The sequence below is a fragment of the Rana temporaria genome, chromosome 5 (assembly GCF_905171775.1).
Source record: "Rana temporaria chromosome 5, aRanTem1.1, whole genome shotgun sequence".
In the NCBI taxonomy this organism is placed as follows: domain Eukaryota; kingdom Metazoa; phylum Chordata; class Amphibia; order Anura; family Ranidae; genus Rana; species Rana temporaria.
In genome coordinates, this window is record NC_053493.1 from 13,508,862 (window position 1) to 13,524,335 (window position 15,474).

At 45.0% G+C, this 15,474-nt stretch overlaps 1 protein-coding gene across 1 annotated transcript in view; it reads right to left on the minus strand.

Moving 5' to 3' along the window:
* Positions 1 to 15,474, minus strand: part of OBSCN (obscurin, cytoskeletal calmodulin and titin-interacting RhoGEF) — a 640,872-nt gene that overhangs the window by 395,097 nt on the left and 230,301 nt on the right. The window contains exons 45-51 of the mRNA XM_040354276.1: positions 15,155 to 15,421; positions 13,123 to 13,389; positions 12,693 to 12,959; positions 6,472 to 6,738; positions 3,934 to 4,200; positions 2,054 to 2,320; positions 1,566 to 1,832 (exon numbers count right to left, since the gene is read on the minus strand). Of these exons, the coding sequence (XP_040210210.1) occupies positions 1,566 to 1,832; positions 2,054 to 2,320; positions 3,934 to 4,200; positions 6,472 to 6,738; positions 12,693 to 12,959; positions 13,123 to 13,389; positions 15,155 to 15,421 (1,869 nt within the window). The remainder of the gene's footprint in view (positions 1 to 1,565; positions 1,833 to 2,053; positions 2,321 to 3,933; positions 4,201 to 6,471; positions 6,739 to 12,692; positions 12,960 to 13,122; positions 13,390 to 15,154; positions 15,422 to 15,474) is intronic.

Consider the following 15,474-nt stretch of genomic DNA (forward strand, 5'->3'; position numbering starts at 1 on the left):
GGGTTGGCCCCTTCCTGTTCCATCATGACTGCCCACCAGTGCACAAAGCAAGGTCCATAAAGACATGGATGAGCGAGCTTGGGGTTGAGGAACTTGACTGGCCTGCAGCATGGCCTTAGCTATGTTAAAGACACAGGCCCAGATTCTCAAAAGAGATACGACGGCGCATCTCCAGATACGCCATTGTATCTCTGCGTAGCGCCGTCGTATTTATGCGACTGATTCTTAGAATCAGTTACGCATTGATATTCATTAGATCCGACAGGCGTAAGTCTCTTACGCCGTCGGATCTAAACTGCAATTATTTTTTTGCCCGCTAGGTGGCTCTTCCGTCGATTTCCGCGTCGAGTATGCAAATTAGCTAGATACGCAAATTCCCGAACGTACGCGCGGCCGACGCTGTAAAGTTAAGACGTTTACGTTAGGCTTTTCCCGGCGTTAAGTTGCCCCTGGGTCTATGAGGCGCAGCCAATGTTAAGTATGGCCGTCGTTCCCGCGTCGAAAATTTAAAAATTTACGTTGTTTGCGTAAGTCGTCCGTGAATGGGGCTGGACGTCATTTACATTCACGTCGAAACCAATGACGTCCTTGCGACGTCATTTGGAGCAATGCACACTGGGATATTTTAGGGACAGCGCATGCGCAATTCGTTTGGCACGGGGACGCGCTTCATTTAAATGAAACACGCCCCCTACTTGCCGAATTTAAATTCCGCCGGGTGATTTACGCTACGCCGCCGCAACTTTACAGGCAAGTGCTTTGTGAATAAAGCACTTGCCTGAAAAACTTGCGGCGGCGTAGCGTAAATGAGATACGTTACGCCCGCACAATTTTGCGCCCATCTACGTGAATCTGGGCCACAGAGTTCTGATCTCAACCCAATAGAACTCTATTGGGATGAATTAGAGTGGAGACTGCAAGCCAGGCCCCCACACCATTACACCATCCCCACCAGCCTGAATTGTTGATACAAGGCATGATGGATCCATTCTTTCATGTTGTTTACACCAAATTCTGACCCTACCATCTGAATGTCACAGCTGAAACCCAATAGAATACTTTGGGATCAATTAGAGCAGAAACTGTGAGCCAGGCCTTCTCCAATACCAGTGCCTGACCTCACAAATGCGCTTGTGGAAGAATGGTCAAACATTCCCATAGACACCCTCCTAAAACTTGTGGACGGCCTTCCCAGAAGAGTTAAAGCTTTTATAGCTGGGGTGGGCCAACTCAATATTGAACCCTACGGACTAAGACCGGGAAGCCATTTAAGTTCATGTGTAAAGGCAGGTGTCCCAATACTTTTGACAATATAGTGTATATACAATGCAAAGTCTGCAATATTAGTTGCAAAGTGATGACTTAATCAAGGGACAAGGAATGCAGAGCGACAGATGGTAGGATGGAACAGATGAAAAGGCAAGAATAGAGATTACGACGAATGATGATAAAAATGAAACAAGTTGGAAAAAGGGAAACAAAGATGATGGAAGAGATGATAGAAACTGGTGAAGAATGAGGTTGGAATTAGAATCCCAAAAGTAAAAAATTGTAAAACAAATTACCCTTCACAGTTATGGAGGCCGATGTTTTATGTTCTCCGCACACACATGTGTAGTCTCCCGCATCCTCCAGGTCCAGTTGACTAATAACCAACTCAGCGACAAGACCTTCTTGGACAAATTTATATTTATCTCCAGGTTTAAGGGTCTTCTGGCCTTTCCTCCACTCCAGAGAAGCTTTTGGCTTGGTCAACGTACAATGCAATTTCACTGACTCACCTTCAACACATTCCTTGTTCGCTAGTCCTTCCTTAAACTGTGGAGGAAGTGCTGAAAATATAAAAAAAAGATCAGATTTATAAATCAGCCGCAGAACCAACAGTTGATGACGATGAAGGATTAGTTGTTAAAAGTGAGGCATAGTAATGGGATGAAGAGTGAGTCGAAAAATGATGAGAAGGGAAGGCGAAGATGCTTGATTAAGGAGGAACACAAAGTGATGAAGATGCTGTTAATGGACGTCTAAAGAAGACTTAGGAATTCTAGAATACCCTTCACAGTCAATGACGCGGCAGTCTGGTTATCCCCACAGACACAAATGTATCTCCCGGTATCGTGTTGGTCCAGATTATTTACAACCAGTTCTGCCACCAGGCCCTCCTGTACGAGCTTGTACTTTTCACTTGACTTGATAATTTTCTGTCCTTTCCGCCATTCGAGGGAAGCGTTTGTTTTGGTCAACTCACAGTGCAAAGTTACAGAGTTCCCTTCTACGGCTTCAAGGCTTTTCAGTTCCTCTTTAAATTCTGGCGGCGAAGCTGGCGCAAAATTGAGACAAACAGACGGACGATTAGGACCTATTCCTTCCCCACCAGACAAACCTTCAAAAGTAACACATTGATTTACTACAATGGTAAAATGGAAACTCCGCCAGCAAAAGTCCGATGGAGCATACACACGCAGGGGAGGGCTGGCAGGGGGGGCAGGGTGGAAATCTCCCCCCGGGCTAGTGACACTATGCACAGCCACCGGCCGCCACTACCAAATGCTGTTTTTGCAGAGCAGGAATGTGCCGGCTGGAGCTCTGTTAACACGGGTCACGGCCGCTGCTCACCTCCCACTGTGCAGCTGTGCCTGTGTCAGCTCCGAGGTAGATGGCTGCAGAGCTGAGCTATGTCTCCTCTCACACATAGCTCAGCCTCAGCGCACACCAGCGCTGACATTCCCTTCTCTCTCTGCACAGACACGAGGAGAGATAGAGCTCATCTGCTCCTCCTCCTTCTGAGTCTGCCCTGCCCACACTCCCCGGGCATGTGTGGGCACTGGACAGGAAGTTTGAACCCAAAAGAAGCATCAGACAGCCTGCCTGTGCCTCAGCCTCCATCCTGGTAAGCTCATCCTCTCTAGTCTCTCCTGCCTCCCAGTGTATAAAAAGGGGTGCTCTGTGGACTTTGTTAAAGGAAAGGGGGGGGCAGGCTTTGGTGAGAAGAGACCCTCTTTACACAATAGCACAGCATGCACCCTAAGGCTGCATTCACACTATAACGCAGCGTATTTTGCCGCGACAAATTGCGGCGTATTGTACCGCGATTTGCCGCGACAAAATGGGTCGTTTTAACCTTTTTTTTTACAACACATTGTTGTCTATGCCGAATGCCGAAAGCCGTCTGAAAAAAAGGGTCCGGGACTTGTTTTCAGGCGGCAGGCGTACGGCGTTTCGGCGTGAGATGTGAACCATCTCATAGACAACAATGTAAAATTGCTCCTCCAGCGGCACGAGCGTCGGGCGTAAATACGCCAAGGTGTGAATGCAGCCTTAAATCAAGTTTCCCAGAACACCCCTTACATCAGATCTGATGTATATGGGGTCTGTGCGGACTCTGATGTAAGGGGGGATCTGTGCAGACTCTGATGTAAGGGGAGGCTCTGTGCGGACTCTTGTGGTCATGAAAAATCTTATACTGTTTTCCTCGATCCATCACTTTTCCACGCTCTATGGGCCACTTGACTGAACTTGCCCCCCCCCCCAGGCCTAAGGCTGCCAGCCCTCCCATGTACACACGGTCAGAATTTTTGATCAAAAGCTCAGATCTGACTTTTGCTGGTGGAAATTCCGACCATGTGTTCATGGCATAAAGGTTCCACTGGCAGAATCCACAGGCAATTGCAAACATTTTCAGGGACTTCTTAAAAATCCCAGAGAGCCCATTTCAAATAATATGGGCAGCCTACATCACATATGCAATTTTTTAGCTTGAACATAGTTATTCTTGAGTTTAGACATTAGTAACAACATTCGGTTTTAGAAAGTTATTAGCCATCTAAGGTGGTTAATATATACTGAAGCGTAAGTTTACCAGTCCTATGCTACTAGTATAATTGCAAACGTAATAGTAAGTAGCAGTACAATGGATGTGATCTATAAATTTACCATTCACTACTAATGTAGCTGAAGTCTGTTGCTCTCCACACATACAAGAGTATTGGCCTCCATCTTGAAAAGCCAAGTTGTGAACCACAAGTTCGGCATTAAAGCCATCCTGGCTAATTTTGTACTTATCATTTGGCTGGAGGACCGCGTTTCCTTTCCTCCATTCTAGGCGAGCGTTTTCCTTGGTCAGCTCACAGTTCAAAATGGCCGACTGCCCTTCCACACACTCTTTGTTTTTTAGCTCAGTTTTGAACTTGGGTGGCAAAGCTGGTAGAATGTAGAAGACATTGTTACCGGTATGAAAACTTACATATGCTGCTGATCAATATAAACCTAAATACACAGCAAGTCTAATCAACTATGTCGAAATTTGCCTATTTTTATACTGTTATACTGAGTAAGCAGAATAAATTCCGTCACACATAATTTTTTCTAGGATCTGTATCAGCCACAGAAGCACCTCCCCGGAGCTGCATATTGATGTCGGGCTCAAAAAAAAATGCCTGAAGTTCTCACGCAAGTAGGGATGTCAGACTTTTAAGACAGGTCTATCAGAGGTAAATAAAATTTTTTAACCTATTGAGTCAATAAAGTTCTTCCAAGAATAGCTTTTTATTGTAACGGAATGACCCATGAAACCCAAAGACTTTTGAAGGATGGGGGGTACTCCTGTGCCAGCGTCACTAATGACTCTTGAGTCTAGTTTCACCCTGTGCCCCTTTCGGGCATATGGTGACTGACAAATATTAATTATAAATTACATGAGATGGGATATTACTGATAATTCATGTATTGCAGGAGATCTGGACATATTACAGTTTGATTTCATGCTGACCCCCAACCGGTCAATAAGAGTGTCTACTTCAATGCTTAACCTAGGCTGTTGAGATGCTAACTAAGTCGGAAAAGGTCAGATGTCTCCTTTCCGGGGTAGGGAATTAGCATGTCAATTATGTTTAGTAAAGGAATGTGGCTTGTCAAGCTGTAGTAATTACCTCCTCTAATTGCGGAGACGGGACGTCTGGGGGATGACTAATGATTAGCTCAACTGGATGTCATTATCTAAAAGAATGTGATTGAACCCCCATTGTGTGATGTGTGGGTGGAGAGTTATTTTGTCCCTGTGATTGACTTTAACATGCTGTACTGTATATAAGAAAGCTAAGATACCATTGAAAACCGTTCATTCATTTGACTCAGAAAAAACAGAGCTTGTCTCGTCTTAATTCTGGGGGAATTCTTACGGAATGGATCGGGTCTGCTGGATGGTTGGACTGTCAGATAAGCTGTCGTAGGGGCGATGGAATGGGAATATCGTAAACGGTGGTGACTGTTACAAATGTAATTCTAGAAAGTTCAAGGTGAGTTCACCCAATACCAAAAAATGTGCAAGATTTTGCAGTGTGCGTCTATATTTTTTAAAAAAAATTTTTAGTGCAGTAACTGCAACCCATGGGCTGGATGTGCCCTTTGCTTGCCTTTTATCCAGCCCTTGGGGCACCACCCCTCCCACAGACAACAATAATGGGACACCATTCCTCCTACAGACAACAAAAAAGGGGGACCATTCCTCCCACAAATACAATAATGAGTTACCATTCCTCCCACAGACACCAATGACGGGGTACCATTCCTCCCACAGATACAATAATGAGGCACCATTCCTCCCAAAGACACCAATGACGGGGTACCATTCCTCCCACAGATACAATAATGAGGCACCATTCCCCCCACAGATACAATAATGGGGCACTATTCCTCCCACAGATACAATAATGAGGCACCATTCCTCCCACAGACACCAATGATGGGGCACCATTCCTCCCACAGACACCAATGACAGGGCACCATTCCTCCCCACAGACACCGATGATGGGGACCATTCCTCCCACAGACACTAATGCCCCGTACACACGGTCGGAAATTCCGCCAGCAAAAGCCCGATGCGAGCTTTTGGTTAGAAATTCCGACCGTGTGTAGGCTCCATCGGACTTTTGCTGTTGGAATTTCCACCAGCAAAAGATTGAGAGCAGGTTCTCAATTTTTCTGACGGGAAAAATTCAGATCAAAAATTCCGATCGTCTGCAGCAATTTCCGATGCGCAAAATTCCGATGCATGCTCGGAAACAATTCAAAGCATGCTCGGAAGCTTTGAACTTCATTTTTTCGGCTCGTCGTAGTGTTGTACGTCACGCGTTCTTGACGGTAGAAAGTTCAGAGAACTTTTGTGTGACCTGTGTGTATGCAAGCCAAGCTTGAGCGGAATTCCGTCGGGGAAAACCATCCAAGGTTTTCCCGACGGAAAATCCAATCGTGTGTATGGGGCATTACAATGAGGGGCCATTCCTAATTTCAAAACCAACAAATGGGGAACAATTCTTTCTACTAAAACCAATAATGGGGCACGGTTTGCTCTCACCGACACCATGGCGTTTTCAACCACCACTGGTAACAGTTTGACCCCTCTAAATCCTCAAGGCCAATAAACTGGCCCTCAGAAAGTTTGGAGACCCCCTCCTTTAGTTCTGTTTATTTTACCTTTAACAGTTACAGCTGCAGATGTTTTTTGGTCTCCGCAGACACAGCTGTATATTCCCGCATCATTTTCATTGACGTCTGAAATGACAAGTTCTGCCACTAAGCCATCTTGTCTTAGGACATGCTTCTCCGATTGGGGAAGAACTTTGTTCTCTTTTTCCCATTGCACGGGTACGTTGGGTTTGCTGAGCTCACAGTGGAGGATGACTTTATCACCTTCTGTTGTGCTCTCATCCTTGAGCCCATGCTTGAAGTGGACAGGCAGTGCTACGTAACGCGGAAGGTAATGTGTAAATACGCAGGTTCTAAACTTTGAACATACTGTACATAACATGTAACATTCTTTCAAATCTTACAACTCAACAACACCGACTCACATTAGAGGGGTTGTAAAGGTTTGTTTTTTATTTTCTACATAGGTTCCTTTAAGCTGGTGCATTGTTGGTTCACTTACCTTTTCCTTTGATTTCCCTTCTAAGGGGCAGATCCACAAAAGGATTACGCCGGCGGATCTACTTATACGCCGGCGTAATTTTAAATTTCCTGCGTCGTATCTTTGTTTTGTATCCACAAAACAAGATACGACGGCATCTGGGATCGATCCGACAGGCGTACGTCTTAGTACGCCGTCGGATCTAAGCTGCAATTTTTCGGCGGCCGCTAGGTGGCGTTTCCGACGAATTCCGCGTTGAGTATGCAAATTAGCTAGTTACGCCGATCCACGAACGTATGTCGGCCCGGCGCATTTTTTTACGTAGTTTTCGTTCGGCTTTTTCCGGCGTATAGTTAAAGGTGCTATATGGTGGCGTACTCAATGTAAAGTATGGCCGTCGTTCCCGCGTACAATTTTGAATTTTTTTACGTCGTTTGCGTAAGTCGTTCGCAAATAGGGATTTGCCTAGAATGACATCACCGTCGTAAGCATTGGCTTGTTCCGGATAAATTTCGAGCATGCGTACTGGGATATCCCCAGGGACGGCGCATGCGCAGTTAAAAAAAACGTTGTTTACGTCGGGTCACGACGTATTTACATAAAACACGCCCCCATTACATCCATTTGAATTCCGCGCCCTTACACCACAAGAGAAACACTACGACGCCGTAACTTACGACGCAAGTTCGTTGAGGATTCTAAACAAAATAAAGTAAGTTACAGCGGCGTAGTGTATCTTAGATAGGCTACGCCCGGCGCAATAATGCGCCGTTGTACGTGAATCTACCCCATAATGATTTTTTTTCTTTGTCTGAATTTCTCACTTCCTGTTCCTGCTCAGTAAGCTTGCCCCCATCATCCGAGCCGTTCTGGCTGAGGGTGAGTCAGCATGCTCGCCCCCTCCCTTGGGACTACATCCCTGCGGGGAGATGCTGTGAACACGGGGATGTAGTTCCAAGGGAGGGGCCGAGCTGACTCACCCCCGGTCAGAACGGCTCGGATGATGGGGGCAAGCTTACTGAGGAGAAACAGGAAGTGAGAAATTCAGACAAAGAAAAAAAAAACATTTAGAAGGGAAATCAAAGGAAAAGGTAAGCGAACCAACAATGCACTAGCTTAACTACTTCAGATCCAGGCCATTGTAAAAAGACGGCCACTGGGGGGTGCACGCACGTGCCTGGCGCGGCACCGGGATGCCGATGCGCTTGCCTGGCGGCCGTAATGTCCGCCAAGTTCCCGCGATCACCAGTGACAGAGCAGGGACATGGAGCTCTGTGTGTAAACACAGAGCTCCACGTCCGGTCAGGGAGAGAGGAGACCAATGCTGTATAGGAGATCTTGTACATAGGGACACGGATCAGTCCCCACCCCCCACAGTAAGAATCACTCCCAGGGTACACATTTAACCCCTTCCTCGTCCCCTAGTGTTAACCCCTTCCCTGCAAGTCACATTTATACAGTAATCAGTGCATATTTATAGCACAGTTCGCTGTATAAATGTGAATGGTCCCAAAAATGTGTCAAAAGTGTCCGATGTGTCCGCCGCAATATCGCAGTCCTGACAAAAATCGCAAATCGCCACCATTACTAGTAAAAAATAAAAATAAAAAAAAAATGTCAGAATTCTATCCCCTATTTGTAGCCGCTATAACTTTTGCGCAAACCAATCACTATACGCTTATTGTGATTTTTTTTTAACCAAAAATATGTAGAAGAATGCGTATCGAACTAAAATCAGAAAAAAAAATAAAAATTTCTAAAAAAAATTGGGATATTTATTATAGCAAAAAGTAAAAAACATTGGGCCAGATCTACAAAGACTTACGCTGACGTATCTACTGATACGCCGTTGTAAGTCCAAATGTGCGCCATCGTATCTATGCGCTGATTCAGATACGCCTGAATTGTGGCAAGATACGACCGAAGTAAGTCTCCTACGCCGTCGTATCTTGGGTGCATATTTACGCTGGCCGCTAGGGGCGCTTCCCGTGATTTACGCGTTGAATATGTAAATGAGCGAGATACGCCGATTCACAAACGTACTTGCGCCCGTCGCTGTAATCTACGTCGTTTACGTAAGACGTTTTTCCGGCGTAAAGTTAAACCACCAAAAAGCTGGTCTAAGTCGTTTAGGGTATGGACGTCGGAACTGCCGTTGGATTTTACGTTGTTTACGTAAGTCGTACGTGAATGGGGCTGGGCGTAAGTTACGTTCACGTCGAAAGCATTGAGCCGACGTATCTTAGGGAGTATTTGCAACGTGATTCTGAGCATGCACGCGCATGCGCCGTTCGTTCGGCCATGCATTTACATGGGGTCACGCTTCATTATAATACTACACGCCCACTGCCTTGCTACTTTGAATTAGGCAGGCTTACGCCGGCCCATTTACGTTACGCCAGCGGAAGAAAGGGAGCAAGTGCTTTTGGGAATACAGTAAGAGCCTCTCTATGTTACGTCGGCGTAGCGCATATCAGATGCCCTACGCTGCTCTAAAGATACGCCGATCTCTCTGAATCTGGCCCATTGAGTTTTTTTCAAAATTGTCGCTCTTTTTTTGTTTATAGAGCAAAAAATAAAAACCGCAGAGGTGATAAAATACCACCAAAAGAAAGCTCCATTCGTGGGGAAAAAAAGGACGTCAATTTTGTTGCACGACTGCGCAATTTTCATTTAAAGTGTGACAGTGCCGAAAGGTGAAACTTCGCCTGGGCAGGAAGGGGGTATATGTGCCCAGTAAGCAAGTGGTTAAAGGAACCTATTTAGAAAATAAAAAAACAAACCTTTACAATCCCTTTAAAACATACAAAAAAACAAACAAAAAAACCCACCAAAACCATTTCAACACGTGTCTTTTGATTTGTCTTTATATTTTTGCTTCGTCAGGAACTCATTTTTGGTCAATAGCATACATTATCATAGGCATGATATGCCAATTAATGTAGAGATGGGTGATATTAAAAGTCAGCCATTAGAATTCTAGCCAAAATTCTGCTGAAGGTTCCTCAAGCCTGGACAGGATGCTGAACTTCTAGTAGTCAGGTGTACCTAAAATATTGCTTCTTATTCATAACTTTTGAGCTTTAGCTGGTGTTGGCATTGGAGGCACTTGTGTCAAGGCTCCAAAAATGATCTGCTAGTACAAAGCTTTAACTGATTCCTTATTTAATGTTATCTTGTCCATATTATTCTGTATCCCTCACTCTAATTGTAATGTATTGAGCAAGTGCAAGTCACACTAACTACCTGGTGATCCTTCCAGTCTTCTGTGGTCTGTGGTAGCATAGTCAAGTCGTTCCCAACCCCCCTTTTGTTTGTGAGGCTGTACTCCTTTAGGCAGGCCATAGATGAAGGCAATCATGGGTTGAAGACAAGAAAATCACTTGATTCTCCAATCAACACAGTCAGTGTTGATGGGGGAATCCCTCCCGTGGAGGTATTGTGTTCTCCCAACGTGGGGGCGCAGGGAGCCATCCCTGCCAGGAGAACACAGTGATTATTGTTAGCACCTATAGCCACTGGCAATAATCGCATGTAAAAATCCAACATGCTGGTTGTACCCAAGTTGATCGATGGATTGACTTGGGTACAATCATCCTGCCCATAAGTGGTTCGAATCTCGGCTGGCCCCTGCCGAACCGATCAAGATTCAAACCATCTATGGCCGGCTTTAGTCAACCTGTGACATCTTAGCCTGACATGCCCCCCCATAAAGCCTGGCAAGTCCTTATTGACAGAAAAGTAGTCATGCTCAGAGGCCTAGCTTGAAGCTTGTGGGCCCCAATGTAAAAGTTGACCTGGCACGATTTCACTCCCGCTGGCAGTCCTGATTTCGGCTGCAATTTCAGAGACATCTGTGCAGGTTTCTGCACAGATGTCAATGTAAATCGCTGCCCGAAATCGCAAAAAGTAGTACAGGAACTACTTTTTTAAAATAGTGCAGCCCACTACCACTCACCACCTCCACCGTGCATGCAGATACACCCACCGCATGCAAAGATACTCAAAGAGGCTTAAGAGTTTTGAGTTCCTCCTTGCATCAGAGGACAGGGATCACCGCTGGAGAATCAGAGGAGGGGATCACCCCTGGCAGGTCACTTGGCAGAAATCCTTTCCCATCCCAGCACTGTATACAGCTCCTCCCCCTCATACTACACAAGGCTGAAATCACATTCCTTGAGCCCAGGTTCACACTGGGCTGCGGGAGTGAAGCTGTGCGAGTTCAGCTGAACTTGCACGATTTCACTCCCGCTGGCAGTCCTGATTTCGGCTGCAATTTCAGAGACATCTGTGCAGGTTTCTGCACAGATGTCAATGTAAATCGCTGCCCGAAATCGCAAAAAGTAGTACAGGAACTACTTTTTTAAAATAGTGCAGCGCCGCAGATGCAGCGTCGCACCGATTAGGACGGTGCCATTGCCGACAATTGCCGGCAAATGCCGTCGATTTGAGATACGATTTGACATGTGAAATCGCATCTCAAATCGTACCAGTGCGAACCTAGGCTTACACACGGTCTGTCAGCCTTCACAGGGTGTATCTGTTTTTTTGGTTTTGCCGTTCTGACCTGTGAAATTCTCTGGTCGAAATGGCAGTGTAGTCGCAGTAGGCAGATACACCCTGTGCAGATCGTGGCTGACTAGCTGTGTTGTAAAGGAATGTGATTTCAGCCTTGCCGAGGAGGAGCAGTATAGAGTTCTGTAATGGGAAAGGAGCTCAACAGCCGGGCATAGCATCCAGGGTGGGGCGGGGGGTTAGAAGGCTTCTTAAAGGGATTGTAAAGGTTTGTTTTTTATTTTCTAAATATGTTCCTTTAAGCTAGTGTATTGTTGGTTCACTTACCTTTTCCTTCGATTTCCCTTCTAAATTTTTTCTTTGTCTGAATTTCTCATTTCCTGTTTTTCCTCAGTAAGCTTTCCACCATCATCTGAGCGGTGGTTAGTCAGCCAGAACAGCTTACTGAGGAGGAACAGGAATTGAGAAATTCAGACAAAGAAAAAAAACATTTAGAAGGGAAATCAAAGGAAAAGGTAAGTGAACCAACAATGCACTAGCTTAAAGGAACCTATTTAGAAAATAAAAAACAAACCTTTACAACCCCTTTAACTCGCTGAGCTCAGTTACCATTCCATGTTGCCAGCACACAGCACAAACACTTCCCCGTCCTGAACTGTTCTCACCCCATGCTCCTCTCCATTCAGGAAATGGCTCACAGCTTCTCCCCAGCCAATGAGAACAGAGGGGTGTGGACTGTGGAAGCCATAGTGGAAGCCCAGTACTGGAGTGTGGCTATGGGGCCCTAATGCAGATCGGAGCTGGACTTTGTGGAAGATATGAGAATATGACAGGGAGGCTCTGTGGTTAAGAGGTGCAGTTGCGATTGTGACCCCTGCAACCCCTTATACTACGCCCATGGTCATGCTGTCAATAGCTCCTTGGATTTGCAACCAATTTGGAGTCTCATCCTCCCAACCTCAGAGGTCACGCATGAAAAAGATGTATAGTGGTCACGTGATCACAACTAAAACCAAACGAAAAGGGTTTTGGAAGCGCGTATGGTTGCTAATATGGTTTTATATGGTAATGGGTTTACATCAACTGTAAAAGGAAAAAAATATGCCAAAGGTTTGATGGGTACATAGACATAGAAAGCCAAGCAGGACAAACACAACAGAAATTAGATTAAAAAAACTAAGAGTACATTGGGCATCGAGTGAAGCAACGTGGCACAAAGATGGTAGCAAGAATGTAAAAGATGGTTAAAAATTAAGAATGGTAAAATTGTTACCATGAACTAAAAGTACTGCTCTGGAGTGCTCCTCTCCGCACATACACGTGTATTCTCCAGTGTCTTCTAGCTCCAAATTTCGTATTAAGAGCTCTACCATTGCTCCGTCCTGCCTCATGTCATACTTGTGACTTGACTGGAGCGCCTCATCTCCTCTTCTCCACTCAATGGCCACTGGAGGCTTGGTCAGCTCTCCATGCAGTGTAACCGAAGAGCCCTCCTTGCCTTCTATATTCTTCAACTCTTCTTTGAAAAGAACAGGCTTGGCTAAAGACAGCAGATAAGAAGTTAACTGAAATACGCACTTTTTTTTTAAATATGAGTTATAACCCTTTCTCCAAAAACTTGTCTTGTTCTAAAGATAATATCTGCATGTATATTGAAGCATTCATTTTAAATCGTAAAGAAAGAAGAAAAGATTGGGGTTTACCATTGACTTTTACACTTGCTGTGGTTTCTTGCTCTCCACATGTGCAGGTGTAATTTCCTTCATCTTTAAATTCAAGATTCTGGATGGTCAGCTCAGCCATTGTGTCTTTTAAGGTCATCTTATGTTTATCACTTTGTTTCAAGGCCGTTTGACCTTTCTTCCAAACAACGGCGGTGGCTGGTTTAGAAAGCTCACAGCAGAGAGTGAGATTTTCTCCTTCCATGGATTCTTTGTCAACCAGTTTTTCTTTAAAGAAGGTTGGAAGAGCTAATGCATGTCAAGAATGTAAAAATACCATTGGTTAGGGTTTTGGGTGACTTCATAGAAGAAGTAGTAGTTTCTGACACAAAGAAGAGTTGGATGGACTGCCCCCCCCCCCCCATAAATGTAAAGTTGTATTCATGATGAGTTTAAAACCTTGTAACCTATCTATAAGTAGCCAGTTAAAAAAGATAAAGAAAAACCTATCAAGTAAATGTATGCAGAAAAATCAACATCACTATCAAACAAGATACGTATCCTTAGCTAGAACACTTCTACTCAATGGCCTTAACAGTTATTTTCTCATCCCATGCCCAACCTTCAAACTAGAGGACTAGGTTACAGCTTTTTTTTGTATGTGTCATTACCAGAAGCATAAATAGAACCTTCAGGCCTCTGGTGCAAGAAACCATGAAGGGCCTCCTGAGGTCCTGGGGCCCTTTCCATGGGTCGCGGGGCCTTTTTCTCTGGTCCTGTTGCAACTCTGGTAGTTCCAACACTGATAAACCTGGAATCAAAGCCTCACCTGTGGGCTCTGGCCACCATCCTAAATTCGTCTGGGAACATGCAGGTGTCTACAGTCTGGATAGTCAGTTGGCAGGTATCTGGCAAAAGCTCCAGGAACCACCCTGGGGCTCACACCCCATGGTGACCAGTTTTTCTTTAAAGAAGGTTGGAAGAGCTATTGCATGTCAAGAATGTAAAAGACCATTGGTTAGGGTTTGGGTTGACTTCATAGAAGAAGAAGTAGTTTGTGACTCAAAGAAGCGTTGGATGGACTGCCCTCCCATAAACGAAAAGTTGTATTCATGAGTTTAAAACCCTGTAACCTATCTATAAGTAGCCAGTTAAAAAAAAGATAACAAAACCTATCCAGTAAATGTATCCAGAAAAATCAACATCACTATCAAATGAGCTACTTATTCTTAGCTACAACACTTCTACTCAATAGAATTAACAGTTATTTTCTCATCCCATGCCCAACCTCCAAACTGGAGGACTAGGTTACAGCTTTTTTTGTATGTGTCATTACCAGAGGCATAAATAGAACCTTCAGGCCTTTGGTGCAAGAAACCATGAAGGGCCCCCCTGACCCACCGTTCCTGGGGCCCTTTCCATGGGTCCCGGGGGCCTTTTCTCTGGTCCCTTTGCAACCCTGGTAGTTCCAACACTGACACACCTGGAAGCAAAGCCTCACCTGTGGGCTCTGGCCACCATCCTGAGCTTTGTCTGGAAAAACGCAGGTCTCTACAGTCTGGATAGTCAGTTGGCAGGTACCTGGCAAAAGCTCCAGGAGCTCACACCCCATGGTGACCAGTTTTTCTTTAAAGAAGGTTGGAAGAGCTAATGCATGTCAAGAATGTAAAAGACCATTGGTTAGTGTTTTGTTTTTGTTGACTTCTTAGAAGAAATAGTAGTTTCTGACTCAAAGAAGAGTTGGATGGACTTTCCGTCCTCCTGGCAATCGCAGACTACCAGAGGACACACAGACCTAACGGTCCCCTTCTTGACTTCTTGCCCCCCCCCTATAGTAGTGGAACACCGCAAGTCAAGTGTGACCTTTGCAACCCTGGAAGTTCTGCCACTGGTCATTACTGGAGATTGCCATGCTGGGTAACCCTACTAATATGACCAATATGTCACCATTGCCATTTAACTTTATAGCTGACACTCTTACAAAAAGGTTTTAGGTATAGAACAGCCCATGCCTACATAAGAGGTAAATAAATAAGTCACGAAAAAAACCCCCCGATAATTTCACTTAATTTACCATTCACAGTCAAAGTGGCTGTGGTTTCCCGGTCTCCACAAACGCATGTGTAACTCCCAGCATCATTTTCGTTTAGAATGTTAATTATTAATTCAGCAAGGGCCCCTTCCTGCCTTATGGTGTACTTGACACCAGCTTTTAAATTCTGGCTCCCTTTTCTCCATTCTATGGTGGCATCAGGTTTGGTGAGCTCACATCGAAGGGCGGCCTTTTCTCCCTCTGTAGCCTTTGCATCCTTAAGCTCTTCTTTGAATAATGGAGGTAAAGCTAAAGATGGTAGAAGACATTTAGTATCTTCTCATTCAACAAGAGTTTGATAA